This window comes from Puccinia triticina, chromosome 3A (genome assembly GCF_026914185.1).
Source record: "Puccinia triticina chromosome 3A, complete sequence".
Lineage (NCBI taxonomy): Eukaryota > Fungi > Basidiomycota > Pucciniomycetes > Pucciniales > Pucciniaceae > Puccinia > Puccinia triticina.
The window spans coordinates 2,727,359-2,744,389 of NC_070560.1; the positions used below are offsets into that span (position 1 = coordinate 2,727,359).

Consider the following 17,031-nt stretch of genomic DNA (forward strand, 5'->3'; position numbering starts at 1 on the left):
ACGGACCTTTTGCTCACTATGTTCTCTTTGTCTCTCTCCAAGTGGCGGGCCTTGGCGTGTGGGGCTCAGAATGTGCATGTATTACCAGCTTTCCCGCAGTAGAGTGACTATATACAAGAAGAACAGAGACAACAGAGAGGAGCGGAAAGAAAAGGGAAGCTAGGGAAGGGTGGAGTAAGAGGCGCAACGGGTGCGCTCCACAAGAGGAGTGGTGCAGACCCAAGGCGTAGACACCAGTACCGGGTGTGGTTTGTTTTGCAGTTCTTCACCTAGATTGCGTCAGGCTTGGAGAGTGCGTTTGTCAGTGAGAACAATAACAGCTAGCTCAAGGCATTCGGCGAGTTGGCGGATCCCAACAAGAAGAGACGCGTACCTGAGAGGGCGTTGAGCGGGCAAAACAGCGACAAGATGGAGCAGGTTGTGGTAAAATTTGCAGAAGGCGTCCAGGTATTCAAGTACGGCAGTGGCGGGAAATACTGCATCCTCCCAGAGGGGATTGTCAGGGAAGGTGTGGTGCAAACTGCGGGAAATTTCCTTGAATGGGCGATCTATTACTGCACCATGATTGATGGAGTGGTTTGGAGGCGGCATGTGGGTTGGCGCAGACTGGGCTCGAGTCATCTCGGTGCCCTTAGCTGGGGTGGCTAGTGCGGAGATCTCAGAGTTAGTAAAGACACCAGTAGCGGATCAGACAATTTACGTACCTGGAGCTTGCGGAAATGTGGGCTTGGGGAATAGCACAATTGGCGACGGGTCTTGTGGACAAGCGGAAAATCAAGCGGCAAGACCCAAGGTGTGCATAGCAGCTGGGCACAGTTGTTTCTGAGAACGTTCCAAGGATTCTGCAGGGGGTTGCTTTGAGTGAGTAGTAGACGGTCCAGCAGCGGACAACAAAGGAGCCGCTTGTGGGAAATTGAGTCAGTAATTGAAGGAGGGCTGGTTGACATTGTGCTTGTTGGCCCATTCCTTGGCCTTGCGGACATAGTCTTTGGCTCTGGAGCACTTGGCATGTTTGGGAGGAGGTCTCATGAGATCCTCACCATGTGCAGAGGGCCTCTTGATGGGGGATTGAACCGAGATGACGGACGGTGTGGTAGACAGAAAAGTGAAAAATCAAACATTTTCTCATACATATATTTACTCACCCTAGGCCTCAAGATACCACCAAATGGATTCTACGGCCAATTTTACCCCTATTCACCACTGGAAGCGTCACTGGAGCCCCACTGGATTGGAAGTTACACCCTCTTGGACCCTCATGGACACGGCCAGCCCCAGTCATCAACCTGTCACACCCCTCAAGTCTCCTTCCCCAGGTATACACATACTCAGCCCCAGCCAAACACATACTCTTTTTTATCCCTCTTATCTCCACTGCATATGCAGGGGACCAACCCCATTTCTTCTGTATTTGACATTTCCCCACTTTGTTCATGCACTCCTTGCATAGTATGACCTCATCTTTCATTTCTTACCCCACTTTTTGCCTGTTATATTTAGTATCTTCTGACACCACTTGTACGCAGCCCACCAGCTAAAATCCCTCATCCAGGGTCCCGTTGTAGCTAAAATCCCTCATCCAGGGTCCCGTTGTAGCTAAAATCCCTCATCCAGGGTCCCGTTGTAGCTAAAATCCCTCACATTTGTCTATATAAGGAGCTCTCTCCCCCCCAGTTGTTTTTCCCTCAGTTCAGTACCCACAAGTTATACAGACATCACCCATCAGCCATTATCTTTATTCTTATACTTTATATCATATAACATACCATATCATCCCTGTCATCTGCAATAACCACTGAACTCACTCTAATAACTCTCAAATCTCTCTTGGTTAACATATCACATGCCTGTCACGAGTTACCCAGTTCCTGGTTCAACTCCCAACTGAGACATATACCCTTCTCAGCCTAGGCACTCTTCTCAACTCTATATATCACCCTCTCAAGGACCTGTTTTCAATCCCCACCGGAAACATCAAGTCAACTTTCACCCTTTCCACTCCTCATAAAATTCTCTCATCTTTCACATACCTGTCATCAAACAACTTCATCTGGAACTAGACCAGACCTATCACTTGATTAAAACTTGCCAAGCTTAGCTTGGTGGGTCTTGTTATCTGATAGTATAGAAGGGCAGAGTTTGCACCTCCATCATCCCCTTCTCCATTCAGCAAAAGGGTTTCACAACCACTTTTGAGTCTTACAACGGGGAACATTCTGCACAAGAACTTTGTGGCCCAGAAGGCGGAGGGTGGTTTTGTGATTTGCGGCGTCTGCAAGAACCCTTGGATTGAGGGGTGAAGGCAGAGCAGCGGCGTTTTGAGTCTTGGCAGTTGTTACAGGCGTGACCGGCGGGGGAGTAGACAAAAGGGAGGCTGAGTTTCATGCACATGACACTTCTGAGTGATAATTTTTTATTTGATTTTATGCAGGTCAACTTTGAAAACCCTTAGGAAACTGGTGTTCAATTTACAAATGTAAACAGGGAGAATGGTGAGCGGTGTGATTAGTTTGTAGAGGCCTAACCCTGAATTTGCAGCGGCAAAGCCGCCTTGGCCTCTAGTTTCATTTAATTACTACTCATACTCTCTACTCTTGCTTAAAATACAAAATATCAAAGAAAAAAAAAAAAAATTGTTCTTTTATTTTTCCACTTAGCAGCAAAAATAAAGAATAAAAGTTACTTTCTCCCCCCCACAAAATAAGCGCTATAAAATAGCGTAGCACACTTTATAGCGTTAGCGCAGCACTTTTGCGCTATAATATGGCTAAAAATAGCCGCTAAAAATTTGAAAAGCTACACACTTGTGCCAAAAAGCGCAAGCGTAGCCAAAATAAGCTACAAAATAGCGCAGCACAGCCGGGCCAAAGAGCGCTGTGCTTTCTGCTGCGCTGCGCTACACGTAGCCAAAGCCTTTCACCATTGCAAGAAGAATGTTTTGCCATTTGACTCAAATTTATTTTTTGGGAACCATGTAGGTGGTGAGTTCCTGCTCCCTTCTCTGGGTGTGGCCTCCAGGGTTTCTCCTCTCACGGCCCACTCCAGATCTTGCTCCATGGTGTGGCACGTTTCACCTTTCCAAAGGACCTCCAGCAACCAAGGTAATACTCTGTTGCTCTCTGGGCCCGTGCTAGCTCCTTTTCAGCCGTTGGTAGGGTCCAACTAGTATCCAAGCCCACTGGTCAGGTGCCAAGGTTGGCGGAATCCTTCTCTTTTCTCTGGGGTTAGTGGGGTTAGCTGCTGACTTCATGGTCATCAGGTTTTCAACAACCCGGAGTACTGGCTCCCTTTTTACCCAAAATACAACCCCGTGGCAGTCGCGGTGTTCTATGCGGAGCAGAAGGCCAACCTCTGGCGGAGGCCAGAGTCCCATTTCAATAGGCTTGGGCTTGAGCGTACTGACTGGAATCCAGCCAAGAAACGCAAACAAACTAGCCAGAGGCTGAATCAGAGCAGGGAAGAGGCCGCGTCTGTGGTTGGGGCCGGGATCACACTCAAAGCTGAGCCGCTGTCAACCTCTGCGACTCCTAAGACAATCCTGTGGCCGGCCACAGCTGTTTGAGACCCCAATTGGAAGGCAAACGGACAGTGAACGCTGGCTGTCACACGCAGGGCCCCTTTGACAATCACCAAACCAAAAGGACAGAGGCCCGCAAATAAGGTTAGGATTTGTGGAAAGAAATTGGCTTCCAAGCACTGAGCAGGTGTGGCAGGCCTCCCATGGTGATTGCGCTTCCCAATATAGTCTTTGATACCAATGTACCTGGCGTCTCTGTCTTGGCCTCTAAAATATTGTCCTGCTCCTGCAAAGGAAACCTTTCTGCCTTTTCCCATCAATGAATTCTCCATTTTCTCCCCTTCAATCCAGACCATCTAGAAAATTTTAACCTTTTGATGCACAGGCTGAGTTCCTGGCATAGGTATTGGTGGTGGAGGGGTGGCTAGGGCTTAGGTTGAGCAGGAATCCCTCCTGTCCTGTTTGTTTTCTTCATTGCCCTTCTGGGTGGTTTTTGGCTGGTGAGGGCAGTATGGGGGTGAGTTTGAGGCACCAAGTGGCATGTCAAAGCTGGGTGAGAGTGACCGGCTGACCGGCGGCCGGTTTTATAGGCTCAGATACCTTAAAAACACACCCAGGAAATCTGTGTGTGATTTTTCTTTTCCCCAATTGCCAAAATTAACCTGTTGACCAGCCAAGTGCTCATTATGGCCCACATAATTGTCGCTGGCTCTTGCTTGGGCTCTCTCCCAATCTCTGACAACATTGGGGAAAGATTCCTGATCAGACAGTGGTCACCTCTATCAGTCAACCTTTCACAAATCAATCTTGCTCCTTGATAGTCATTCTCTTCTCTGGTTGAATTGCATAAATATTTGGTGCAAGCTGTAGCCTACCTTCTCTAGTCAAAGATCTAAATTTATTTCTTACATTTATAGTTGAACAAAATCAATGCAGGAGCTTGATTCCATCAATATCAAAGGACAATGTGTTACCTCCATGGAATCGTTGGACTTGCCTTAATCTCTGTTTCTGTAAAGGCTACGTTGCTTACGGCCTCATACTTGGATACAAGCAACATTCAAGATCAAAGCAGTGTTTGCCGCAATGACAAATCTGATGTCTAACACCACCCCTAACCCTGTACGCCAATTCACCTCACATTATTGGTGTCCCTGGTCAAAATATCACATTGCATTAAACTCATCAATTTTTCATTTTAGAGATGAATTTGCAACAAAAAAGTTGCACCGCGGCATGAGCCCTGCATGATCTGTGGCTTGCACTTTGGCTATGAAAGGTGAACTGGAGACAAAAATTACTTGGATGGTGTGGCCTAAGCCTTGTTCCATTAATCCAATGATGATTCACAGCAAGTTTTTTTGTTATCTCAAATGCAAGCAATGACCCAAGACCGATCTGTTTCCTATGATCCTACAAAGCATTGACAACCAACTCTGAGTTCATTTCACAAGGCGCGTGGAACTACATCACTAATAAAGATGGGTTGGTCTTTAGGCACGCCAAAAAATTGCCAGATGCATGCCAAAAGAGGCGTGAACTCCGGACCACTCCAAGATTTTTGGAGTGGAGGATTGTTCACTCCAAAACCAGCCCCCATTTGGAGTGCCCAACCCGGCACTCCAGGCTGGTATGGAGTGAACACCCTGCCACGCCAAAACCAGCCCCCCCTTGATGGCCAGGCTGCGCCGGCCATTGAGGGCAGTATTTATGTACACTCAATTACCGGCACAGGCCGGCCATTGAGGGCAGTACACTCGATTACCGGTCTGCGCCGGCCACCGAGGGCAGTACACTCAATGACCGGCGCACGTGTTTGTGTGACACGTAGACCATCACCCAGCCATATCATGCCAAGATGAGTGCCCCACAATCCCAGGGGAGAATTAGCTGATACCTTCAATAATTGTATCTGATTTTCATCCATCAGTACAGAAATCCTGTTGAGGAGATTTTCTGAATTCATTCACAAACCCTGGGTAATCTGAGGCTCCCCTGGACTTGTCCCAGAGTACTAACTCCCCTGGAAAAAAAAATTAGCAACTGAAGAATGTGTCACACAAATTTATAAATTTGTGCTGGTGTGTCACATTTTTCATCACTGAGCCAAATGATGCCAACCTGAGTGCTCATGCAGAGCCAGGGGCTTAGGTGGACCCTTCAAAAATTGTTTATAACTTTCAGCCATATGTACACAAATGAATTTGGGGATATTGTCTGAAGTCATACACAACTCCTGATTCAAAAAGCAAAACATGATGTAAAATTAAGAAATACAGAATGAATATGATGTTTTTTCTGCTGGACTTTTCCCGGCAGAACTTCAAATATTTTGTGAAAAAATTCAGCAACTAAAGAATGTGTCACACAAACTTACCCGTGTATCTTTTTGTGTACCACTAACATATCTTGAGCTTTTTGGGATTTATTATAAACACATGATAGAATGAAATATATAGAGCTGGCACTTTGCACCTGGGTACCTGCAGCGGGTGCAGGTAAATTCCTGAATTTTGACCCAGAATGGACACCCGCACCTGTTGGCTTTTACCTGCATACTTCCACGGTTAACCATCCACAGGTACCTAGTACCCGCCAATGGTAACTAGGGGCAAGCAGAGCTGTGCAGAATGGTTATTTGTGCGCAGGTACGTGCCTGAATTTGGACACAGACTGGACACCCTCACCCGCACCGGGTGGACACCTGCGCACTTCCACAGGTACCCGCTGTCGTAGACGGAAAAGTGGAAAAATAAAAAGTTTTTTCTATGCCACATAATTACTCATACTGGGCCTCAAGATACCATCAAATTGACCCCAGGAATGGATTCTAAGGCCAATTTCACCCCTAGTCACCACTGGAAGCACCCCTGGACCCCCTCTAGTGTGGAGGTTACACCTCATGGACACCTATCACACGGCCAGCCCCAGTAACCCAGCTGTCACCTGCTTCAACCCAAGTTTCACAGTAGTGCACTTATACATACCACAGGATACAAACATACATCTCCCTGTCAGGCTACACTCATTACATATTAGCTAAATACACTCCTTTATATACATAGTATGACATCATTTACACTGTTTCTGCAGCCTCAGACTTTGTGTATACACTAATTCTCCCTGTATGAAAGCTCATGCAGTCTACTGTCACCTCATGCATGTGTTAGAATGTTATTTTGTATATTCTGACATCATGTATGCACCCCTGGCATATTTAGAATGTTCTGTGGTATATTCTGACACCATTCATGCACCCCTGAGGGGTTATGACATCATTTGTATCTACTCCCACCAGCTAAAATCCCTCACCCTGTTGTCTAGATTAGCTGAAACCCTAACCCACAAGCCCCTTTGGGGCTCCACTTTTGTCTATAAAAGGAGCTCTCTCCACCCCCAGTGGCCTGCTCCCCAGTTCCTCACCCAGAACTCACAAGTCACCCAACACTCATCCACACTCAAATCCTAAAACCCTTATAACAATAACTCAACCCTTATAACAATAATTCAACCCTTATAACAAAGTAATTAAAACACTTACACGTTGCCAGTCAAACAGATTTCATCTGGAACAGACCAGACCTATCACTTAATAAAACTTGCCAAGCTGAGCTTGTTGGGTCTTGTTGACTGATAATAGAAGGGCAGAGCTTGCAACTTCATCATACCCTTCACCATTCAGCAAAAGGGTTTCATTACCACTTTTGAGTCTTACACCGCCTGCGGGTGTCAAGTACCCGCCAACAGATGATAGGGTCCAGCTCTAGAAATATATGATTCCTGTGATAAATAAATTGTTTCTTCTAAGTACTAGAGGCCATGGCAGCTTCGCCGCCGCAGGCCCAGGGTCCATCCTGTTGCACCTCCCCAATCACATCACCATTAATATTTGTTACTCTCAGGTGAAGGGCTAATTACATTCCAAATTATGTCTCACAAGGACATCTTGACATCAAATTGTCAAAACAAGACAAGTCCATTTTCTGTAGAGAGAAGAGATTTGACGGGGGCCAAGGGGGAACACAGGATGATTTGTTGGTACACATTTGATGGTAGGAGTGTATGTTTTTTTGAAGAGGGGGGGGGGGGGGGGAGAAGAGCAAGTGGGTTTATCAGTTGGGCAAGAATTGGCAACGATCTGACGCAAGCAATGCAAATAGTAGAGGAATTATGATTGCCATGGTCCAGCAAGATTCCGGCGGCTCTAAAGAGACAAGAGTTATCATCCGGGACGACTTGCAGGACCAGATGACCGGCCTCAAGTGCAACGGAGGCGGAGACAGAGTCCAAGCCATTGTTGTGTCCAATCTTTGATGCAGAGGGCAAGGCACTGCTTTGGTCTTGAACCCCCGCTAGAGAGGAGAGACTCGATTTCGCCGGCGCCCGTCCGACGTTGTTTGTTACCCGGGCCGGCTTGCTCAGTGGGGTCGATTGACCAGGTGCGGATGGCGCAGGCAAGGGGACACTCAAAGAGGATCCTTGAGACGCGGATATTTGCAGAACTTTGCCACTCTTAAAGTGGATGCGGGCTGCGCGGCGTGCTATCCTCTTGCGCAGCGCAGCGGATCAGCTCTCACGCCGCTCACCCGTGTGGGCTACTGAGTCTGACGTGGCTAGGCTGTATGGTGTAATGACTAGAGTACTACAATGGAAAATCAGACAGGCCAGAGATGATTTTTTCACGAATGTCTACAGACAAGCTAATGACAACAACAGGAACAATTCAGGAAAATAAAAGAATGATTTCTTTGGAATTCTCTCTTTGAACAATGGTTGGATATGATAATGTTTATATTCGCGCTGATGCTAATGATACAAAAAGAACAAAAATATTACCATGGGGAAAAGGTACAATAACAAAGATAACTTCTTTTATATTTTTACAAAAAGGTAAGTGCGCGCTTGCTTTTGGATTCTTGCCCTACAGTCTAATCACAAATAATAAAAGAAACTCGTATTTCCTATTCCCGAGGTTAGTCGTATTGTGTATTGGAAATCCAAAGATGAGCTGAAAAACCGTATCAAACTAATTAGGTTAGTTTTATGCGTAAATACTGCAAGAATTCAAACGACTAAGAGATATGTTGCTATCAGGGTCATGTTTATGATACAAGTTTTTAATAGAAAAGAACAAAAAGAGCTCAGGTCATACCTAAGAGCAGGAGCGCGATTTGATAAAGCAGCAAGTGATGAGAGACAACACTAGATAGTGTGCGAGACAATGGAATGGTCGAAGAATCAAAGAGATGAAATAAGAATTGCTTGAGAGCAGGAAAAATGGAAAGAACAGGGAAAAGAGAATAATCAGATGATCGGCACGAGGTCGTCGATGTACTGAAGTGGGTGTAGGTGTTATATGAAAGCGCTGATGTGCGGATAGGATCGGAGATGAATGTGTTGGTTGAGTTGTGAACAAGCTGGGGATGGCTAAGATGTGGAAAGAAGAGCGAGTGAAAATGAGCTTTAGAGTCTCCTTTTAAGGAGGAAGCAAAGACTCTCTTACGAATAAGGTAGTACCGTTTGGCGTCGCTATGCACTGACCCTCTTGGGGTTCAGGTTGTTTGCGGTAGGCAGGTCTTGACCAGACTGGTCGTAGGGCTTAGGCAACTGGGCTTCGTCTGTGACGGTAGGAAGGGTCTGGTTAGTTGCTGGACCCTGGCTGCTTCAGTCTTAGACTGGTATGTATGTGAGGAAGGCTTACCTGTTCCATCAGGGACTGACTGATTAGGCCCGTAGACGCTTTGATAGATGAGACCGGGTTGCTGGGTTACCGGTGGCTGAGACGGATGAGTTGCAAGACTGTTGACGGAGTCCAGGCGTGCCGGTTTGTCCTTCAAGCTTTCACGTGAAGTTTCACAGCCCCCCATGCTTGGAGCCGTTGGGGGAGAAGCAGACAATTCCAGGATCACGTCTGACGTGAAAGCTTCAAGTGACCGGATGATGTGAGACCGACCCACCGGTTTGGTGAGAAAGTCCGACGAATTGAGATGAGTCGGAACGTACTTGAGTCTGACAATTTTAGCCTTGACTAATTCCCGCACAAAGTGCAAGCGCAAGTCCATGTGCTTTGTACGGAAACCATTTTGACTAATCTGGCTTAGCGCCAAGTCAATCGCACCGCGATTGTCGACTTGAATGATTGGAGCTTGGAGATCATGCGCCGGAAGAATTTCGTTGATGAGAATGACCAGCCAGGTGACATCCTTGCAGGCGTCTGCAAGAGCCTTGTACTCTGCTTCAGTAGAGGACAGAGAGACCGTCGTCTGTTTGCGAGACTTCCAGGAAGCGATGTGTCCATTAAAGGTGATGAGAAAGCCGGTGTGCGATTGGCGGGAGTCAGGACAGTTGGCCCAGTCAGAGTCAACCGAGGCTAGCAAGCCACTGTGTGCTGAACGGAAGAACGCTAGGCCCCTGCCGCGCGTGCCATTGAGGTATTGAAATACTTGCATGGCGGCCGTGTAATGCGTGACACCTGGGTTCTTGAGATATTGCGATAATTTGCTGACGGCGTACGAGATGTCCGGACGCGTGAGGATACTGAGATAGTTGAGCGAACCAATCATTGCTCGGTAGTTGACGCCAAGCTCTCTGAAGCGACTGATCTCATCAGCGGTGGCTGCGGAAAGGTGATCCTTTGGGTTGATTGGGCAAGACGCAGGTGGGAGGTTGGCTGCATTAAACTCAACAAGTTTTCGTTCGATGTACTGAGACTGATTCAAAATGATGCCTTCAGGAGCCCTGTCGAGTTTCATGCCCAGAAGAAAGGTGGATTCGCCGAGATATTTGATGTTGAATTCCTGACTCATTTGGCTCTTGAAGACAAGTGGGTCAGAACTGATGATAACCAGATCATCAACATGCGCAAAAATCCATGTTGCAGGAGACGTCATTCGAAAGAACACACACGGATCCGCAACTGAGATTTGAAAACCGATTCTGGATAGGAAGGAGCTGAGCCGTTTGTACCATGCGAGTGAAGCTTGCTTGAGCCCATAGATCGCCTTTTTCAATTCTAGGATGATGTTGCTGTTTGAAAGATAACCCGGTGGCGGACTCATGAACACTTTTTCTTCTAAGTCGCAGGTGAGAAAGGCTGACTTGACGTCTAGCTGATGAATCTGAAGCGAGTTGGTGATGGCAAAAGAGAGGAGTACCCGAAGTGATGACGGTTTACCGGTTGGTGCGTATTTCATTTCAAAGTTGAGTCCGTAAGTCTGCCAAAAGCCTTGCGCGCAGATGCGAGCTTTGTACTTGGTGACCTCGTTGTTGGCGCCGAGCTTCTTCTTGTGTGCCCAGGTTGACGGGATGACCTCCATTTCAGCAGTCATGGGACGCTTGATCCATACATTGTGAAGAATCATGTTGGAAATTTCCTTTTCTTCAGCTTTTCTCCATTGCTCATTCTCAGCGCTGGCCATCGCTTGTCTGTGATTCTTTGGTTCGACGGTGTGAGCTGAGCAAGCGTTAGATCAACATCTGTTGTAGTGCAGGATGTTTTCCGAGTCAATCGTACTGCTGATTTGAGTGGGATGCCTTGGTCCATGCACAATGATTCGTCTTCTGACCGGTTCAGCGTCTCCAGCGTCGGGGGCAGAATCCTCAGAGTGATGTGAGTTTAAGCTAGATGAGTCATCAATGTCCATCAAGTCGTTTTCAAGCCGGAATGAGTGATCAACCTCCTCATGCTGAGTTATCAAGTCTTCTCTTGAAAAGGGAAGGATTGGTTCTGAGACAAAGTCTGGAAGCGACGAGTGAGGAAAGGAATCAAGACTGGAGGTGATCGCGTTGAGCTGGGGAAAAACCGACTCATCAAAGTAGGCGTGACGAGTTTTGAAAACCTTCTTGTCCTCGAGACGAACCACCCTGTAGCAGGAGTAGTCATTGCTGTAACCTATGAGGATTGCCTCCCAAGCTACTGGATCAAACTTCGCCTTGCGCAATTGATTTGGCTTAACTAACCACGCCTTGCACCCAAAAGGTCGAAAGAAACGGAGATTTGGTGTCTTCTTGAAGAGTTGCTCTAGAGCTGACGGTTGGTTTTTGCCGACTGAGGGAAGGCAGTTGGTTACTGCCATGGCTGTCTTGACCGCTTCACCCCACCACTCCTTAGCTAGTCCTGACTGCATCAACATGCAACGCGCCATGTTGATGATGGTTTTGTTTGCTCTTTCCGCCACACCGTTGTGCTGAGGGGTGTAGGGAGGTGCAACGTTATGCTGAATTCCGGATTCCTTGAGATGTTCCAAAAGAGTTCTGTTGACGAATTCCCCTCCGCCATCAGTGATTAGTTTCTTCATCGTTGTTCCCGTCTGATTTTTGAAGAAGCATTTGAAGTCGAGGATTGCCGCGGTAGCTTGAGACTTTTCTTTGAGGAGAGTGACACTGATATAGCCCGTGTGTTGGTCGACGAGAGTGAGAAAGTATCTTGCACCCGAGTTAGTTGAAGGAGTAACCGGTCCCACTAAGTCACCGTGTATCACGTCCAACGCTCCACTTGTTGGATTGAAATGGCCTTTAAACGGCAGACGACATGCTTTGCCCTTCATGCAAGGATCACAATTGGTTGGTTGTTCAAAAGTCACATCAGGCAGCGCCAGTTTGATTTGAGCTATGCCAGCGTGGCCAAGTTGTGCATGCCAGGTGAGAAAGGGTGTGGTCTTTGAGGAATGGGTGTTCGTGGCAAGCATCGTGACAAAGCTGGAAACCGGTCCTAGAGCAGTGGTGAATTCAAGAACACCATTGACCATTATATAAGTGAACTTGAAGTTGTCATCGATGATCACTTGATGAAATGTCCCCTCCCTGTTGATGACAACGGTTTTCTTGGTGAGCTTGCCCAGGGATATCAAGTGACGGCTGAGACCCGGAACGTAGAGAGAGTCTGGGAGTTCCAAAACCTTTCCGTCTGATTGAAAGATTACTGCCGTGCCGCTGCGAGTGGCCATGAGACCTCCTGAAGAGTTTCCTGTACTGATTGGAATGTTGCATATGCTGGTGTCCCTAAAGAAGGCGAGGTCGTTGAACATATGGTGAGATGCACCTGAGTCCAAGACTGGCCCAAGTGGATCCGTGTTGTGTGAAAGACATTGAATCGTGACGCAGTGAGCAAAAGCTGGAGTGCTGTGAGCGGACGAACTTGAGGGTTCCGGAGCTTGGGAATTGAGACTGGTAGGAGCGGCATTGCGCGGCTTTCTGACCGGACGCAACTCAGGGTGAAGTGCCCAGCATTTGGATTCGGGATGCGCAGCTTCAGGATTGTGTACTCCGTTCCAACATCCTGGAGGCGGTCGAGTTCTTGGAGTACTAGACAAGGCCGTCCCAACGCGTTCAGCTGAAACCAATTTGTGAAACGACTCGTCGTTGTTTGCGAGATCGTGGAGTTTCTCAATGAGCAGCTCGGAGTCATTCATGATTACCTTGTTCATCATGAGTGGATCCGTTATTCCACTTCTCTTGACACCGATTTTTCCGCAGATAGCCCCACAGATTGCGGATTCTGTCTGAATGTGACCAATTGAATTGAAGTGAGTCATACAGACTTCGACTTGGTCCAAGAAGGCGTTGAGATCTCCGTCAAATCTGAGATTGTGCCAGCGATTGGTGGCTCTAGTGATGCCATGAGCCGTGCTGGAACCATACGTCCTTTTGATTTTTGACCAGATTTTGTATCCGTTGGAGATCCGGTGTTGCTTGACAATGCCGTTATAGATACAATCCCCTATCTTTGAACAAAGGATATTGGCCGTTTCTGCAAGAAGTTCCCGAACGCGAGCATTGGGTGCTTGACCTGGATTAGTGGTAACGGTCGCAAAGAGACCATTCCTGGTGAGAAGCCCTTCCATGCGATTGGACCAGATTGGGTAGTTGGAGCTGCCAATGAGGACAGGGATTTGTTTGAGTTCTTCTTTGCCGATGTTGGCTGCCATAGCTGCGTCCTGCTCTTGTCGATTCGTCTTGAGTTGGATTGGATCGATTGGAGTTCGAGACTGTAAATCTGCAAGAATTCAAACGACTAAGAGATATGTTGCTTATCAGGGTCATGTTTATGATACAAGTTTTTTAATAGAAAAGAACAAAAAGAGCTCAGGTCATACCTAAGAGCAGGAGCGCGATTTGATAAAGCAGCGAGTGATGAGAGAAAACACTAGATAGTGTGCGAGACAATGGAATGGTCGAAGAATCAAAGAGATGAAAGAAGAATTGCTTGAGAGCAGGAAAAATGGAAAGAACAAGGAAAAGAGAATAATCAGATGATTGGCACGAGGTCGTCGATGTACTGAAGTGGGTGTAGGTGTTATATGAAAGCGCTGATGTGCGGATAGGATCGGAGATGAATGTGTTGGTTGAGTTGTGAACAAGCTGGGGATGGCTAAGATGTGGAAAGAATGCAACGAAAGAAGGGCGAGTGAAAATGAGCTTTAGAGTCTCCTTTTAAGGAGAAAGCAAAGACTCTCTTACGAATAAGGTAGTACCGTTTGGCGTCGCTATGCACTGACCCTCTTGGGGTTCAGGTTGTTTGCGGTAGGCAGGTCTTGACCAGACTGGTCGTAGGGCTTAGGCAACTGGGCTTCGTCTGTGACGGTAGGAAGGGTCTGGTTAGTTGCTGGACCCTGGCTGCTTCAGTCTTAGACTGGTATGTATGTGAGGAAGGCTTACCTGTTCCATCAGGGACTGACTGATTAGGCCCGTAGACGCTTTGATAGATGAGACCGGGTTGCTGGGTTACCGGTGGCTGAGACGGTGTGGTGGCCCCTCTCGTGGCCAGCTAGTCAGGAGCATCACCGCCGCCAGCAACATCAAGATCAAGACTCCACTCTCTTCTCACTCTTCAAGACTCATCAAGATCCTCAAGACCTTCAAGAATTCACCCTCTTTCCATCATCTTCCCACTTTCCACCTTCCCACTTTCAACTGGCTCCCTTCTCAAGATCTTCCCCTTTTCCCTTCCTTTTCCCTCTCCTCATCTTCCACCCCCTTCTCTTCCATACTCCTTCCCCTCTTTCACTTCCCCTGTCCCCTGCCATCTAACTCTTTCATTTTTCTTGGTCCTAACACAGCATGTGCTGTGAGTTTACTTCCTAGTTTTGTTTCTGGTTTCTGTCTCTTTCTGTTTGTTGTTTTGTCTGTCCGGAGTGTTTCTGTCTCCTCTTTCCTCTTTTCCTTTTTCTTTCCTCTGGTTCTTTTCTTTCTTCCTCATCTCACTGTGCTTTTCTTGTTTCTTTGGGTTGTTTTCTCTTTTCCTGCTTCTCTTGTTTGTTGTGAGTGTGTGCGCGTGTAGCGCGCGGAGGATGTGATGAAATGTATGTGACATGTCACCCTGAGTCCAAGTTCAGCTCGAACTTGGATGATGGGTGGCCATGGCATTCTGATCCCCAGAATACGGTCCATCATCAGAGCTTAGAGATCCGATCTTCAGAGCCCAAACCTTCGAGCTCCGCTCGCCGAATCATCAGCATCAGAGTTTTCTAGATCCCCTTCCTTCCTCTTCCTTAAGATCACATTTCCCTTTCCCTCCAAACAAACAACCGCCGCCGCGGATCCAAAACCCCGGCGAACATCTCAAAACCACCCAACCACACAGCTATCTCGAATCCTTTCAGCGCTCATCCCTACGGACCACCCACCACGAGGGCAGCCTAAACCGCACCTTCCCCTCACAGGACTGCCTCCGCTTGTACGGACAGGAGTCCCTCAACGGATGAGTTGCAAGACTGTTGACGGAGTCCAGGCGTGCCGGTTTGTCCTTCAAGTTTTCACGTGAAGTTTCACAAATACGTGTATCCTTCTTAGTCAACTTTAGTAATCCTTTCTTAGTCATAACACGTAATTTCCAATTCTCACAAATATGCTTTACCTTATACCGGTTAATAATAGTGGGATTGGTAATCTTCTGGTGTTGTGAAAATCCAAAAGTTGAGAATGTAGAGGCCGAGGAATTTGAGACAAAGAAAGCCAAAGATCCGAAGCGGGTGTCGCGTTCTTCCATTGGATAAGATATTCTTCCGTCCCCTTTCGCCCAATTGATATGCTTAACCGGTACTGCATACATTATTGGATCAGAAACTGTTGTGCAAAGAGGGTGTTCAGTGGGATTTTTATACGGTGTAATAAGAGAATGATTGAAAACTGGGTGGAGCTTTGGGTAGTGTTCTTTAATATCTAAACGAACTGCCCCGTCGCCTACCCTTTCGATGACTTTAAAAGGACCAAGGTGGCGATAATCAAGCTTCGAATTTTCTCGTCTGGTCTGTATGAAACGTCGGGATAAAAGCACTAAATCTCCTGGTTCATAAAGCAGTGTTTCTCGTCTTTTCTTGTTATAATAGTGTGCTTGCTTCTGTTTCGCCTCTTGGAGAGAAGCAACCGCCTGATCTTGTATCTCCTGCAAATCCCGTACTACGGTATTAGCGTTAGACCTTCCAGAAGAAACTGGAAGTGTATTGAAACAAGGATGGAAACCATGCACAAAAAAAATGGAGAAACGCCTGATGACAAAGAGTGTAAATTATTAAGAGAGAATTCAGCCATATTTAACTTGTCCGCCCAATCCAATTGATTGTATCCTACAAAATGACGGAGATAATCCTCTAATATTTGATTCATCCGTTCCGTTTGACCATTGGTCGGAGGATGGTAAGCAGTAGATGTTGCAGCCGTAATGTTCAATAATTTTAAAAAATATTTCCAAAATTTGCTAGTGAAAGTAGTACCCTGATCTGAAACTATTCTGTCAGGTAGGCCGTGTAGACAAAAAATTTCTCATCTGAACAACTTTGCTAATTCCTTTGAGGTCATGGATTCCTTGCACGGGATAAAATTTGCTGCTTTGCCCAAAAGATCCACTACTACTAAAATAGAATCAAAGGAGCGTGAAACAGGGAGATTGGTGATGAAGTCCATGCCAATAACATCCCATGGCCGGGAAGGAATAGGTAATGGATGTAGAAGTCCTACTGGCTGTTGTCTGTTAGCCTTTACTCGCTGACAGGAGTCGCAGGAGGAAACAAATGATATTACATCCTTTTGGATACTAGGCCAGTCAAAAGTTTGCAATATGAGCGAAAGTGTTTGAGCAATTCCCGGGTGGCCCGTAATTTGTTCCTCATGATAGATCTGAAGCACCCTTGATCGAAGTGAAATAGGCACAAATACCCAGTCTCGAAACCAATAGCAATCCTGAGTAAAATGATAAAGGGCCTTTTCTTCCTCTGGAAGAGTCGAATAAGCGTTCCGTAACTCTGCTAAAAATGAACTAGAAACTGGTTGGAAATATAAATCGTGCTCCTTCTTTGCATGCATCTCTGTTTTGATAGCGTTGACTGCAAAACGAGCTTGTAATGAATTAGGGATCTCAAGCTTTTCTGAAACCTCATAATCTGGTCTTCGACTAGGTGCGTCAGCGGGGTTAGAGGTACCGGAGAGATGAAATAACTTATAATTAAAAGAATCAAGAAAAGCGGCCCATCGTGCTTGTTTGGGAGATAGCTTTTTCAAAGTCATCAAAAACTTTAAAT

General features: G+C 46.7%; 2 protein-coding genes across 2 annotated transcripts; both read left to right on the forward strand.

The window, feature by feature from the left end:
* Positions 1 to 2,489: 2,489 nt before the first annotated feature.
* Positions 2,490 to 3,562, forward strand: PtA15_3A320 (uncharacterized protein; the record flags this gene model as incomplete). The annotated part of the gene is made up of 2 exons (XM_053167277.1): positions 2,490 to 2,492; positions 3,260 to 3,562. The coding sequence occupies 2 exons, from the start codon at positions 2,490 to 2,492 to the stop codon at positions 3,560 to 3,562; spliced, it is 306 nt and encodes a 101-aa protein (XP_053018509.1).
* Positions 3,563 to 7,696: 4,134 nt separating this feature from the next.
* On the forward strand, positions 7,697 to 7,952 carry PtA15_3A321 (uncharacterized protein; the record flags this gene model as incomplete). Its single annotated transcript, XM_053167278.1, has 2 exons — positions 7,697 to 7,779; positions 7,874 to 7,952. 2 exons carry the CDS (start codon positions 7,697 to 7,699, stop codon positions 7,950 to 7,952), a joined length of 162 nt encoding a protein of 53 aa, XP_053018510.1.
* Positions 7,953 to 17,031: the final 9,079 nt, after the last annotated feature.